Source organism: Apus apus, chromosome 1 (assembly GCF_020740795.1).
Source record: "Apus apus isolate bApuApu2 chromosome 1, bApuApu2.pri.cur, whole genome shotgun sequence".
Lineage (NCBI taxonomy): Eukaryota > Metazoa > Chordata > Aves > Apodiformes > Apodidae > Apus > Apus apus.
In genome coordinates, this window is record NC_067282.1 from 142872898 (window position 1) to 142887921 (window position 15024).

General features: G+C 41.8%; 1 protein-coding gene across 5 annotated transcripts in view; it reads right to left on the reverse strand.

Annotated features, from left to right (window-relative positions):
- TMTC1 (transmembrane O-mannosyltransferase targeting cadherins 1) overlaps positions 1-15024 on the reverse strand; it is a 151079-nt gene that overhangs the window by 68282 nt on the left and 67773 nt on the right. For 4 of the 5 annotated variants that reach the window (XM_051627903.1, XM_051627887.1, XM_051627880.1 and 1 more), the window contains one exon: positions 10235-10424. The exons of the other annotated variant lie outside the window; for it this stretch is intronic. In XM_051627903.1, the coding sequence (XP_051483863.1) occupies positions 10235-10424 (190 nt within the window). The remainder of the gene's footprint in view (positions 1-10234; positions 10425-15024) is intronic. 5 annotated transcript variants of the gene reach the window in all.

Below are 15024 nucleotides of genomic sequence, written 5' to 3' on the forward strand. Positions count from 1 at the left end.
ATTACATATAAGACATATTCCTGAGCCACAAATAAATATTTCCTGACTACCATTAAATCACAAATCTTCTACAAGCCAAAGCCCACAAAGTATGAGTGCAGGAGGTACACAAATTACATGGACATATCTGTCAAACTTGCATAAGCCCAGTGTAAATTCTCTGGTTTTACCACTGAGAAAGTATTGTCTGAGGTGCCAGATCCATTAAGTCTCACGCTGTGATGGCAGGACTTACGTTCACAACCTGTGGCGTCTCCAAGGGCTAAGGAGCTGGAAAGTGAAGCCACGAGGACATCATTCCTCCCAGCTGGACAAAGTTGCACCTCAGGGAGGACAGCAGCTGGGCAAACAAGTCCAAGCAAATTCTGTTCTGTTCTACCTTGGAATGTTTCTGAAGGTGTTTATACACACGTGTCCATTTGGCAATCAAATGGGTTTAATTTCTTCCCCTAACAGTTTATTTTGAGAATGAGGCAAGTGTCACCTCTCCACTATTTAGAACTAACAGCTCCATGGAGTAAAGACTTCCTTCCAACCAAAAGCATAGATCACCTTCTGCCAGCGAGCTCTGGATGGTCCCTTGCAGCCAGTGAGATGTTATGCTTGCAACTTCTGACTGCAAGTGCAGAAAAGCTGGTATCCAGGAAAGCTGGTAGTGCATGGCTGTATAAAAGCAATGATTGTTCTTGCACATTTTCAAATGCTTGCAGGCCTAGCAGGCAAGTGCATTATCCACCAAAAGAGACACAGAGATTCAAAGAAGCAACATGACTGTCTGTAGACCACAGACAGAGGATTATACCACTTCAGTTTATTCCTAACACCCATTTCTGCAGGCCCCTAATGCATACTGCACACAACTTAATTCACGTATTCCTGTTGTATCAGTTACTCAGGAAGTCACCAGCAGCTCAGCAACATGACTGCTCACTGGCCTGCACCAAACCACTGGCAGCATCTCACCTGGCAAGAGGTCAGGATCTGCAAACATCTACTTTTGCACTTCCAACATACAGTATTAAAGATAAAAGGGATGGTGTAGATAGAAGCATGTCAAATTCCCTCTGCATTCACACATAAGGTAATAAAAAGCAAAGTTAAGCTAATCAGGAATCAACCCTAGGGATTCATTTCTTCACAGTAAAAAAATGTGCGGATGTTAAGCTCACGGAAGCAAGCACTGGGTGCTCCCAAGTCCCACCTCACTGGTGCAGACACCGACAGGTCATGGCACAGCTGTACCATGCTCCATGTACTACCAGTGTGGTCTCCTTTAGGTCACCAGCCCAAATCGGGACAGGACATATGCATCTTTCTCTTTTGTGGCCAAAAAGCAGGGCACTGTGGAGCTGTGGCTGCTTCGCTGTGCTGCCTGTGCTACCACTTCCAAGCAAACAGTGCCAAAAGTCAGGTGTCAGCAGATGGTCTGAAAAACTCAAACATTTGGTGAGGAAAAGGTAACTGCCCAGCTTCAAACCTGGCTCAGACACCTGGCTTAATCAGCTTGCTCCTACAAAAAGAGACACAAATTCTGTAATCACTACAGTTTCTCAGGAGCTTTATTCCTTCATCTCATTAAAAAAAATACATTAAAAAAATTAAAAATCCAGCATCTTCTGTAGCAGCAGCTGCTTGAACGCTAGGCTTAGCAACTCACTGTCTTCCTAAAATAACTGTTTTCCTTGGTGATCATCTAGTTCTGATAAAATCACCCACAGTTGCTACTGACTAGAATTAAGCAGATTTTATACTTCACAGATAGTCCAAATCCATGGAGATTTCCAGTGCTATTTGGACCATAGCTGCTGGCTGCTTATTAACTACCTGACATGTTGATGCTATTTTCAGCATTTGACAACCACAAAAGCTACTTTCCAGTTCACCACCAGCAGCACCTGTTCAGGAACTGATATACAGGCAAGCATACACCAGTCAGAAACTGAATTAAACCCCTTGATTGCATGTTTGACTTCATAATCCAGGATTACCTGAAGAGAAAACCCTGGCAAATATCTAATGAGATTTTTCACTTTCCACTTCCAGAAGGAAGCAAGTCCTGGTCTGTACCACTAGGTAAAACAGCCTATTTTTCAGAAATGTTCAAAGTGCCTAAAAACTTAATTTGCATCAATGGGAACTGTGGATGCTCAACAGCTCTGGAAATCAGGCTTTCAATTATGGAATAAAAGCAAAAAGTATCCTTTCCCAATCCCATAACCCACAGCATTTTGCTTTTTATTTTAGTATCTTACAGCAAATTTTTTATCTCTACTACTTTCTTTTTCCCTGTACACCTCAGCTACCCTTCCATTCACCTGTGTGTTTAAGGTCTTTCTTACCCAGGTTTCTAAAATTCCCTGAAGATATAAACTCATTTTCCCAATCCCTAATCTCTGCAACCTCTAATTCCACTTGACGAGCCAATATGAGCAGGACGTGGGAGAACATGTGTCTTTTAAAGAGAAGTGGAACTTTCCAAGAGGAAATAGGAAAGTCAACAAATTGCTCCAGGAGTTAAATTAGTGCTTTTGCCCTTGAGATTTTTTATCCTTTTCCCTTTCATTCTGTGACTGCAGCCTGCTTGGCTACACAGGCAAAATAGGAAACAAAAAAAAAAGGTAAAATTTAAACACACACCCACCGTTTGCAGTACATAAAATCATGATCACTGGAAAAGGAACTCTGTTCACGGCAAGCTTGTTCTTCAGGGGTAACACAGAACAAGAGGATGCTATCAAAAATCACACAATAGTTTGGCACCCTAACGTTTAACTAAGCCCAAGTAGCCACAATGAGCACCATTATCTCCCCCAGCTGTAAATTTCTTGTTCCTCATTCCACCTACCCTTTTCCTACTCACCTCTGCTATTTTGCCGCTCCAAAACACCATTCAGCTCTGAGGGGGCCTTGAAATAATAACTCAAATCAGAAGAAGAAAATGGTAGAAACAAAAAGAGTATCCTTGAAAATACAGTAATTCAGTGTTAACATGCTGAAAATGGCAGAACTACCTGCTCCTATGAAAATGACCTACCTAGCGTGACAAACTCTTGCAGGAGTTAAGAGCCCGTTTGGTGAGATGCTGAATATCTTCACAGTGAGCCAAATCAGAACTACTTCAGCTACGGTTGTATTTACTCAAGAGTACCACACTCCAAACCTGTTATTTCAAACATCTACCAAGAAAAATAAAAATCTGATGCACAAGGTATTTTGGTAGTTCCTGTGTTTGTTTTTTTAATTCAGAACAGCAATCGCATGCAGACTGACTGAGGAATGTTTCTTCTTTCACTTCTGTCAGCTGGCACACCGAGCACCTTGGGAAGGCTTTTGTGTTTCTTCCAGCCCCACCAGGGACCCACAGTTGATCTGCTTGCAGCACTTGATGGAGCAGAAACTCAGCTGGTGAAGCAGGCAGGGTGCCCACCAGGGGCTCCCCCCCTTTTCCTCCAGTTCTCACTAAACGGACACTTTCTGGCTTATTACTCTCTCCCCGCAGCAACGTTAACAACAGAAGCAGCAGAGAAAAACCTCGCTGCTAAGGATTAAGAACATCAGTCCTGACCTTCTCTCTATGTGGAAGGAATTCAAGTGGGCCCTCAGGAAAATGAAAGCAGGGTTTATTTTAAATGGACCTTTTATGAAAATGACTGTGGTTTCCAGCTCGTCAGTTAGACTCCGTCGATAAATAGCCCTATTCACCTTGCCATGCCTTTGAAGCAGGTATTGTTCTGAAAGTGTGTGGCAGATGAATTTTCCTAGGCATGCTTTATAACTATGCTGGTATTACTGTAGAATATTACAAAAGGCAATTGTTCCCCAGAAAGGTCCATAAGCTGTGATTTATTAATGAAATGCCAAACCTGGGAAAGGAGGCAAAGGTCTCAGGAGCGCAAGGTAAAGTAAATAGCACGACAGAACACACATAATGAGTGCAGCAAAACCAAGAGAAACATGCACACAAAGAGAAGATGCAAATGTGTTCCTCTCCTCAATGGTACTAAACATTGTCAGCTAAGAAATACAGTGTGCAAGTTACTGAGGAATATGCTTGGATGCTATTCATACATACAAACCACCAGATAAATGGCAATATGATGTCAATTATAGCACGAATTAAAGTCATAATAATTTGGTATAAAATGCCTTGGCTTGGCTAAGAAGCAGTGTGCAGAGAAATGTACAGGCAGAAGTGTCTTAAAATCAGACCTGAAGTGAAAAACAGCCAACTGTGGCATAAGAAAGAACAGGATAATAATACATATCTCAGTTGCATGTAATTAATATAACCTGAAAATTGTTACAATTTCCTGTACCATATTTAGCCATCTCACACACAGCAGCAAAGCACATTCTTTAAAAAGATATATCCTAGAGGACACTAGAGATGTTGGATTTTTTTTTTTCAAATTGACGTGAAACATAAGCAGCACTCCCTCTCCAGGTAAGAGCAAACCGTTGCACATCATTATGTGTTCCAGCTGAACAAGTAGAAGGTGCTATGAACCACCATAAGGTTGGTCCATAGTGTTGGTCATCAGTATAAATGCCAGAGAAGGGCCAAGTAGTATGAGGTGTAACAAATTCCCCCAGACCGGTCAGGTACAAAAGCCACTGATTCAAATTAGTTTTCCAGATCACCTCACTCTGAATTACCCCACTGCACACACATGGGTTTTCCTGCTTTCAGCCTTCCCTGTATCAGGTACTGCATAGAAAATGGAATCTGATCCACCGTGTGCTCTGTACATATATTCACAGCTACAACTGCAGGACAAGCTGCATTTTAATCACACTGCTAATTAAGCAGCGACCTAAAAATGCCATGCAGAGTGGCATTTCAAACATCTGAAGGGTTTTCCCGTCATGTTCACTGAGTTATTATGACATGTCAAAGAAATTACTGTCATCCTGACAGTATGCCAAGAACTGCTGTCCTCTCTCTAGTTCACCAGGTGCTCACCATTTCTTCCAGCATCAAAAGGCAGCACTGTGGGCCCTTGGGGATGCTGGTGGCCATTCGAAGCATCAGACAGATTATTTCTCTGGCCTTGTAACTGGTGTGCTTGGCAAACAAAAAGAGAATGCTTCATCCATTTCACTGGTGCCTTTGTAATCTACTTAGCACTAAAGCTGGAAGACAGACCACCTCTATTCCTTGCAGCTGAAGCGGTCTTTGAAAATGAACAATAAACAAATCTCATCCTCTTTCCCAAACTGTTGTTATTTCTCTGGGATGCAATGGCATGCCCAGCCTTTGTCACATCCCCAGCATGCTATTGGGAGCCCAACAAGTCTGGGTGAGGAAGTTCACCACACAGAGCTGAGCAGAACCTGAGGATTTCAAGACTCACCAGTGAGTGACTCTCGGTGCCTTGGCAAAAACAGCTCAAGGGAGGCAAATCTGCAGAGCATGCTGGGCATCTGCATGGTGAAAAATCATCTCAAAAGTTTTCAAAGAACTACTTAACATCAGTCACTATGAAGAAATCTTGGCGAGAGATGACAGCAAGGTCCTTTACTCCCATAGTAGGAGGACTGCCAAGGAGCAGGCCTTTTCTTTACTTCCATCAGGCCTGCTGAGGACAGACATTAATTGTCACGTGATAGGGATGGCTGCAGCAAGAGATGAGCATGGCTGTGCACATAAACACTGGGCAGAGCAACAACTCCTTCTTGGGGAACTGCCCAAGAGGAGCTGTTTGGCTGAGACACAAGAGGGATTAGCACTATGCACACAAAACAATCCAGTGAATGAAAGTTATATACAAGGAATTATTCTAAGCAATTTTTCAAGCAACTTCCTTATGATGTGAGAAGGTTAGGTAAATTGAATATACACAAATCAAGGAGCCCCAGTGAGATGCACCCACGAGTACTGAGAGAGCTGGCTGATGTTGTTGCTCTACAACTCTCCATCATTTTTTAAAGATCATGGCAAACAGGAGAGGCACCTGAGGACTGGAGGAAAGCCAGTGTCACTCTAGTTTTCAAAAAGGGCAAGAAGGAAGATCCAGGCAACTACAGACCACTCAGCCTCACCTCCATCCCTGGAAAAATGATGGAGCAGCTCATTCTGGAGGTCATCTCAATGCATATGGAAGAGAAGAAGGTTATCACGAGTAGCCAGCATGGATTTACCAAGGGGATATCATGCCTGAGTAATCTCATAGCCATCTATGATGTTCTAACTGAATGGGTAGATGCAGGGAGACCAGTGGATGTAGTGTACCTTGACCTCAGCATGGCTTTTGACGCTGTCTCCCATAACATCCTCATGAGCAAGCTCAGGAGGTGTAGGGTAGAAGAATGAACAGTGAGATGGATTAAGAACTGATACGAAGCTGAGAGGATTGGCTGATTCACCTGAAGGCTGTGTGGCTGTGGAGATTTTGACAGACTGGAGAGCCGGGCAAAGAGGAACCTAATGAAGTTCAACAAGAATAACTGTAGAGTCCTGCACCTGGAAAGAAGCAACAACATGTACCAGTACAGGTTAGGAGCCGACCTGCAAGAAAGCAGCTCTGTGGAGAAGGACCTCAGAGTCTTGGTGAACAACAAGTTATCATGGGGCAGCAATGTGCCCTTGTGGCCAAGAAGGCCAATGGTATCCTGGGGTGCATTAAGAAATGTGTCCAGCAGCTTGAGGGAGATTCTCCTTCCCCTCTATTCTGCTCTAGTAAGACCACATCTGGAGTACTGTGTCCAGTTTGGGGCCCCTCAGTTCAGGAGGGACAGGGACTTGCTTGAACAAGTCCAACAGAGGGCTACAAGGATGATTAAGGGACTGGAACACCTGTCTTATGAGGAAAGGCTGAGAGACCTGGGGCTGTTTAGTCTAGAGAAGAGAAGACTGAGAGGGGTTCTTATTAATATATATAAATATCTGAAAGGTGGGTGCCAAGAAGGAGGGGCCAATCTCTCTTCAGTCATGCCCTGTGATAGGACAAGGGACAATGGATGCAAGCTAGAAAACAGGAAGTTCCACCTCAACACAGGGAACAACTTCTTTACTTAACAATTACAGAGCAGTGGAGCAGGCTGCCAAGAGAGGTTGTGGAGTCTCCTTCTCTGGAGACTTTCAAGACCCGTCTGGATGTGTTTCTGTGTGACCTGCCCTAGATTCTGAGGTGGTCCTGCTCTGGCAGGGGGTTGGACTAGATGATTTCCAGAGGTCCCTTCCAACCCCTATCACTCTGTGATTCTGTGAGAGCAACAGCAAAACCACACAATGAGGACAAGCAGAGGGGCTTCTCCCTCCAAACAATAACAAACTGGAGAGCTGCCTTCCCTGTTTTGCAGTTTTCAGCATAAAAAACGCCATCAAATACCAGACATATTCCAAAGAAAGCACTTCTCCTTCTGAGGTATAATAAAGTACACAAAAAGAAATGGAACAAGAAAGCTTCACGCCTTAGATGTCCTTTACCAGTATTGCACATACATGCCAACAGGGTTACTACCCTAAGCAAAAAAACCAAATAAGCCCTGTTCAAAATTCAGGGGCAACAAAGGCAGAAATCCAATACAAGTGCTCCCTAACTACAGTCCATGTGATATATTCTGTGAGTCTCCTACGAGCTTATTTTGTGGATGCACCCATGTTGCCTCCTGCCACTGAGAATCAGTGCAGTGTTCACTGCACTAATGTCTGCACTTCTACAAAAATAATTTCTAGCACTTTCATTCTCCATGCCACAGAAAGGGAAGTGTTAGTGCCAATGAGAACAAATATGAGTTTTTGTCCTCTCTTAGCCCTTGCACACCTACACATTCAAATGAATAGCACACAAACTGCATCCCTGCTCACCCTAAAACCACTTCTTCAAAAATTGCAAGCTATTGCTTGCTTCCAGGTTAGACTTTGCAATGAAAAAAAAAAAGAGAGAAAATGGCTGCTAAGATACTTCTGTGTATCTGCTTCAAAAAGAAAGCAGAGCTTCTTACACTTTATGAAATGTGAAAGATCAACTGATGCATCTCATGCTGGCTACTAGCTGCAAAATACTGAGAAATAACTTGTCTGGGCCTTGACTGAAGGATGGTCCTTCTTGGGGGGAGCAACATCGTATGAAAGGTTACTTGCATAGTAAATTGCATTTGGAAAGAAGCTTCCTTAAGAACCTTATATAATGAATCGTGCCTGCTGTTCATGTGTCCTGAACTTCCCTCACCTTGTCTCAGGAAGACAGTCCTGAGAGTATCTGAAGCCAAATGGGATAATTTATTTCCAGGAAATGTGCCTCTTCCTGCCGTTTGCTATCAATAATTCATACTAGTTGGCACAAGATAACCACCTTCATACCACTTAATGGCAGTATTAGAATTGGGTTATTATGAGAGTCGTTAAAAATATAATAAAAAATAAGTTCCGAAATCTATAATTTCCTGAAAAGCAGAATATTTGAGCTACCTTTAATTATACCTAGTGCTGGGACAAGTATGTCCAAGTTGAGCCTCAGAAACCACTACCAGTTCCATGTTCACAGGGGGTTTGCTGGCAGGCTGCGAGTGGGAGACTGATTAGAGCACTTTGTCAAGACTAGGTGATGATTCTGGTTTTACTTGGGAAGATAGCTTCAGATCCAATTTATTCCATGTTTGGGATTTTCAAGGATAAACACAAAGGAAACTACAAGATTAATTTCAAAGCAACCAGGAAGTAAATGTCTAGAGAGTGAAATTCATGTTGCTTAATGCAACATAAACAGTGGTTAAGAGCAAAGAGGTGAATTATTCTCACAAAAACTGAGAAGTTGCAGTTTCAAATCAAACAGTGCTATTCATAAATTCAGACTGAATTGTTTTGCCTTTAAGAAAACAAGACAAACCCACAAGGACAAAATCTAGACATTTAATGCACAAAATATTTTGAAATCTTTTGTTTTGCAGTTTGACAGAAGACAAACAAATCGGTTACCCAAAGGAATCCTTCCAGATTATTGTTTTACCCAAAATAAAGTAACATAAAATGGCTTTAGATATTCCTGAAACATTTTTTTTTCCCAGCAAAGGAACAACATTAATTTTACCCATAGCACCAATTCCAACAGCAGAAGAAATAAAAAGCAACCAAAACTTCAAAGAACACAGGATACGATTGTTCAGAAGTGTTCAGTACTGAGCTAATGAGCAGTTTATCATTAACTTCCCTGGGAACAGGATTAGGTCTAATACAAACACTTCTGAATATCTTTCGCAGTGAGTAATGAAAGCAGGAGGAATAAAGACAATGTACAACCTGCAGGTAGAACTAGTGAATACCTCGTAGTGTGTTTTCTCATGTTTCCCATACAGCAGCTGTCAATGTATAGCCTAAATTAATAACTCTGCAGTCTCAAACTGTTTGGTTCATTCTCTGCAGCACAGAGAAGACTAACAGGACAGACTGAGGCATGTGCATGACCTGCACATTTTACTGTAACATAGGTATTAAAAACCTGCCACTGCCCTGCTATGGTTTCCAGTGATACTTATGTTTAAGGAAGAGAAACTTTTGTACTGTTCCAAAAATTATTACCAACATCTTTCCTAAAGAAGCTTCCACTATACAACTGAAGGAGGAATAGCTTGCAACTCCCTATGATCTGCAAATATCCTTCCATGAAAGCTCGTATCTGACCTCTGACAAGTGCAGTACAACCTCACTTTCTTTTCTGCAATATGACTCATGGTGAGTCTCAAATGCTGAATTGTGAAGCCTGGCTTTCCAATTATGTTATTTAAGATAAATAACAATTTTGAGATAATTTCAGATTTCCCACATTCGATTACTCAGCTGATGGAGAATCTTCTCATCAAGACATATCCAACATTTAGGTTTCAGAAGCATAGCAAAGGTACAAATACAATGATTTACTTCATTTCCAAATGGCTCTGCAGATGACAGGTCCCAGTCCTGTTCGAAGCAAGTGTCAAAGAGCCTAATGACTTAAAGGAGAGGCAGAGACACTTAATAACTTCAGTGGGGTTTGAATCATTAACAGAAATTGAATGCAAGACTCCAGGCCAAGATTTGCCCTCAAATCAGACCAATTAGAGACTGAGACATTCAACTAGAGGGACATTTTAATCTGTTAAGCCTGCCTGCACTACTTAGGTAGCAGTATGTTTTTTTCACCTCAGTCCAAGCCATTTGAGAGAAAAACTTGCACTCACTGACCACTTCATCTGAAGATTAGGAAAGAAAACATTTTAAACAGAAACGTTGCATTGCGTTGTCTTTCAGTGTTACCTTGAATGCAGCTATGCAGTGTAGGCTGAGCAATGCCATCACCAGCACCAGGAACACTGTGGCTAAGTTCCTTGCATCCCAAATGGACTCAATCAAAGGGATGCTGCCGACCTGCCAGTCGTAGCACAGGGTGATCGGTGCCAGCAGAAGCCAAGCATTGAAGGCCAGAAGATAGGAATAAGTTAGAAACCTGCAAAAGCAAAACAGGCAACTTAATAAATGCAACGACTGCCAACACACAAAACATTTCCCTTTGGCAGTTATCACTCACTGTAAGGGAGGAGGGAAAAAAATAAACAGCTCTGCGCACACAGGCAATACTATACCTCTCTGTTAGTATATGAAGAAATGCTAGCATAGGTAAGGGGCACTTCAACAGGTCATTTAAAAAACTAACAAAAGATCAATAATATTTCCATGGTTTCTATGCACCAGCCTTTGGAAAACTTAAGAAACCTTCACCTCCCATACAAATGCTACAATTTTGAAGTGACTTTCTACCAGCTTCAACAATAAATGAACCACAACTAAGCAGGTACATACATCTATTGAACTGTTTCACAGTTCACTGCATCACTCCTACACTACTAAATATCCCTCTAGCTGGGTTCAACTTACAATTTAGGATTTCTCCTATGTGCACAATATTGAGCAATTGAAGCCAGATTTCTCTCTGACTTTTCTCTTAGCATCCTGGCACAGAGAGAAGAAAACAAGAAAAGAGGCACAGGGTGATTCCTGGCTGATCCAATCACACCTTATTAAGGCTGGGGACAGCTTGCATAAGGTGTGCCATAGAAGTGATGGACAAGTAGAGAACCTTGCAAATTGCTGTAATCTTCATTATTTGGTATTCTCAATAGAGAGGAAATTAATTTGGAGTTGAAATGGGGAACATGCTGCCCTCTGGGATGTATGCAGGACTTTAAGACTGAACAAGAACAGCACGCGTGCACCTGGCCTAAACAAAACAAGAAAAATGATAAAAAGAAAATCTAAAAAAATTAAAACCAACATCCCGTCTCTCTCTGCCCTCCCACCCCCCCCCCAGTCTTTTTCTGTTTTGCACCTACTTGCCAAAAGGGCATCCCCCTCAAACCACATTTACAAAAGTTCAAATACTTTTCTATGTAAGAAGCTGGAGATTATTTCAGCAATCACAAAGTCAAGCAAGCCAAATTGAGACAGCCTTAGAAAACAAAATCCCTTTCCTGGTTCGCAAGTGGAAAAATTCACATTGTACACAGCACTGAAGACAGCAAATACTCAAAAAAATGAAATTATACTCTGTCCCGTATAGGATTTCTTCCATCTGAGCCTGCTTGGGTTGTTGTTATCACACCCAGTTGCCATGGTACCTTACCAGGTTTATTAAAACAACGACAAAGAACCCCCAAGAGATGTTCAGCCATGTAGACGGAGAATTGTTTCACTCACCCCTTAGAAACATGCATCTTTAGGGTCAAAATACAGTTCCTTACAACAGCATTTACAACACTGTATTTATGGCAGAAGGGGTAAGACACTGAAGCTAAATGTGACTCCAGGCACACGGGTATAGAAGTTCCCAGACGGGTGTTGGGCTTAAGACACAAGGAAAAAACAGGCCCAAGTTTTTGTGAAAACATTTTAAAATAACCACAAACAGGTAGGGTATCAGTTTCTGTTCTCATCCCCAAATCAAATGTCTCCAGCACCCCAGCAACCCAAAAGCAGAGAGGCTTACATAGCTGGAATAATGTTTCATTGTAAACAATGGAAAACACACATTCCCATTTCCTCGTGAATCTTTCTAAGCTCCCAACTCTGATGGAAAATGGAATATTCCCACATGTTCGAGGTTATCAGCCATTTGGTAGATTTCTCATTCATCCTTCTATTTTCCTCCCCTGCCCCATCCTGAGGCAATAAACAAGGTGAAAAGTAGAAGAAAATCAATCTTCCCTCTTAATACAGGCAGCGATTAAAAAAGCCAGTTTCTGTTTAAGAAAGCATCCCTCAAAAACATGAATCTAGTTTTACTCAAACCCTTCTTACAGTTTTCTCTGTTCAGTAATTCTAAAGAAACAAATAGGTCATTTCTAGTCACCAAGCCAAGCTTTTCTGGCCTGTGTTACAGACAAACACAGCAATGCTAAATCTGGTGGAGCTTAATCATGCCAAGGCGCTCACTCGTGATGTTATGTGTGGCCTGGCCCCACCTCTGCTCGGCCACAATGAGAAACAGACTTCTGTACCAGCCTCAATATAACGTCAGCTCAGAAAAGGCTGCCAGCATTTATTTACACCTACTTACTTAAAAGCCAAACAAATCCATTTCTAGCTTTAACTTTTAAAATGAAAAAGCATGTTTGTTTATGGCGATCTGAATCATGTTCTGGTGTATGATATTGTTACAAGTGTGTGTATTAAGACAGGATTTTCAGAAGCCCTGAGTTAGTTTTGCATGTGATACAAAACTTAGAAGAGGCCAGTTTTTGGAGGGAGTGTCCTTTTATGGTCTGGCTTATTATAATTTTCAATAAGCATCCACAATATTCATGGAAGTTTGTATGCAAACATAAGGCACACCAGAAACCCTCCCCTGCTTACTCAGACTGGGCTGCTGGATAGGAATGAATAAGACGACACTGGGGATCTTTGCCAATTGCAGCACTGCAGTTAAAAGACTTGAGTAGTTGGTTTTCTGCACCTTTGCTGATAAGGCAAAAGCTGATAAATTATTATGCAGCACAGAATAAATAAATACACTTTGCTGCCATCACAAATGCAAGTCAGTTTACCAAGTTTAAGAGGAATTTAGTGTGGCCAGAGTAGTGTGTGTTAATGTATTTCTGCTGGAAGGTTAGGACAGACTGCTCCTGAAGATGAGAGGATATGCTTCAGGACACGCATTGATCAAGAGAGGTTTGTAAACAGATCTCTCCTTCCGTGTGCTTGTAGGGTTTCCATCTTCTTCAGGAGCCACACGTAACTTGCTGCCAGAGGCAGGTCCCAGAGGAGATGGACAATTGATCCATTCCATTACAGCAATAATTAGTGTCTTCAATACACTCTGTCAACAGTGGTGAACTGTTTTAAAGCCTGTGACAGTTCTTAGCCTCTATGTACAGTTGACGGGTTCACCTCTCCAGGCATCCTCCTTGGCCACATCTCTTGTCAAGCCTGAAGGCTCTCACTGAAGACACACATGCCAAAAGCAGACATGAAAGCAAGATCCAGGAGGGCACTGCCTGATTTTAGCAGGCATCTGTAAGCTGCAAGAAAGCCCCGAGAGAGCTCTGATCCAGCTAAATGTTTGGATACACTTTCAGCATTGGTAATCTGTCCTTGAACATGATGGATGGCTGTATAAAATAAAGCACTGCAAACTATTGCCGTTCTAGGTACTAGGAACAGAAAAATAACAGGATGCTAATAATAGCTCCTCACAACTCAGCACTGCTCTTTACTTACGGCTCTCAAAAGTACGTGATATTCCTTTACATCTTGTGTGGTTCTCATATCACAAGGCTAACCAGGGGAAAAGATAAATGCCAGAAGAAACTTTCAAAGAACACTCTCACCAAAGCTGACACCGCAAGCAAATAATTTGCAAATTTTTAGAAGACTCAAAAGATTTGTGGAATTGGCCCAGGAGCTAATTAAATTTCAGCAGCCTACCTGCAAATGGCAACAGAAGTATTTTCTTTTAATTAGTCGACTAAGTGAATTACATTTTAAATTAATGTTCCTCTCTATATTGCTATTCATGTCTGCTTGAATTCCAAGAGGGAGAAATCCTTGTCTGTGACATCTCCTGCTCTATCAGTTAATCCCAGGCAAAACAGAGTATTGGTGAGGTGGCTGGAAGAATCTGCCTCTTAATTGGCAATCAGTTTTTCCCCAGACTGGTTAACAGCATTTGCATTACAACAGAGCAATTTTTTTCATTTGCAAATTGAACACAGAAATCCAAGTTTCAGCAGGTAGCAAATGTTTCTTTTCACTTCTCAGCATCTCTGGCATGTTCAGAAAAACAGAGCTCCTCCTGTAGGTAGCAGGTGTTGTCATGGCAATCCACTTTGTTTAGTGTTAAATTTTTTAGTTTAAATCTACTGTTGTGTGCTTTGTTTGTGATAAATACAGGATGACTCATGTCTAGAAGCCCTTGCAGAAAACAACTATCTGAACTGATTGTTTCTGCTGCAAAAATCAAAGTAAAGAGTGCTACTTAAAGCCATAAACAATTTGACACAAAATATTTGAGGAACTGTCTGTTACCCTTTGCTGTAATAGACTAAGGAGCTTGGAAGAGCCCTAGTCTTAGCTCTGCCAAAGCCAGGCAATCAGAGCATATGAGGGGTTTGACAATAGATTAAAAAAAAAAAAAGAAAATATGAGAATTATAGAAAATTATGTGGAGTTTCATTTGCTTTCTGATTTTGGAGCATTTTAAGCTTTTTCACCTAGCTCCCAGGGACTGAGATTATATCTATTTTTTTCCAAAACTGAGACACAAATGATCACAAGACTCAGACCATGCCCCACTGAGGCTGCATGGAAAGGTAGGGGCCAGTGACCCTGTTCTTTCTAGGTGCATACAGTGGTGCAACCTACCACCTACACAGCTCTGGGACAACCCATCACATTCCTGACAAAAAGGAGCTGGCCACCTTACCCCAAAGACACAAGAGGGTTTGCATCCAGAAGTGGAAGATGTTCCTGTACTGGGGGGTTCAGTCAGGCAAAGGCAAAATATTCTAGTTGGAGACAAAAAGGAAAAAAAAAACACACCTACCTAGAAGACA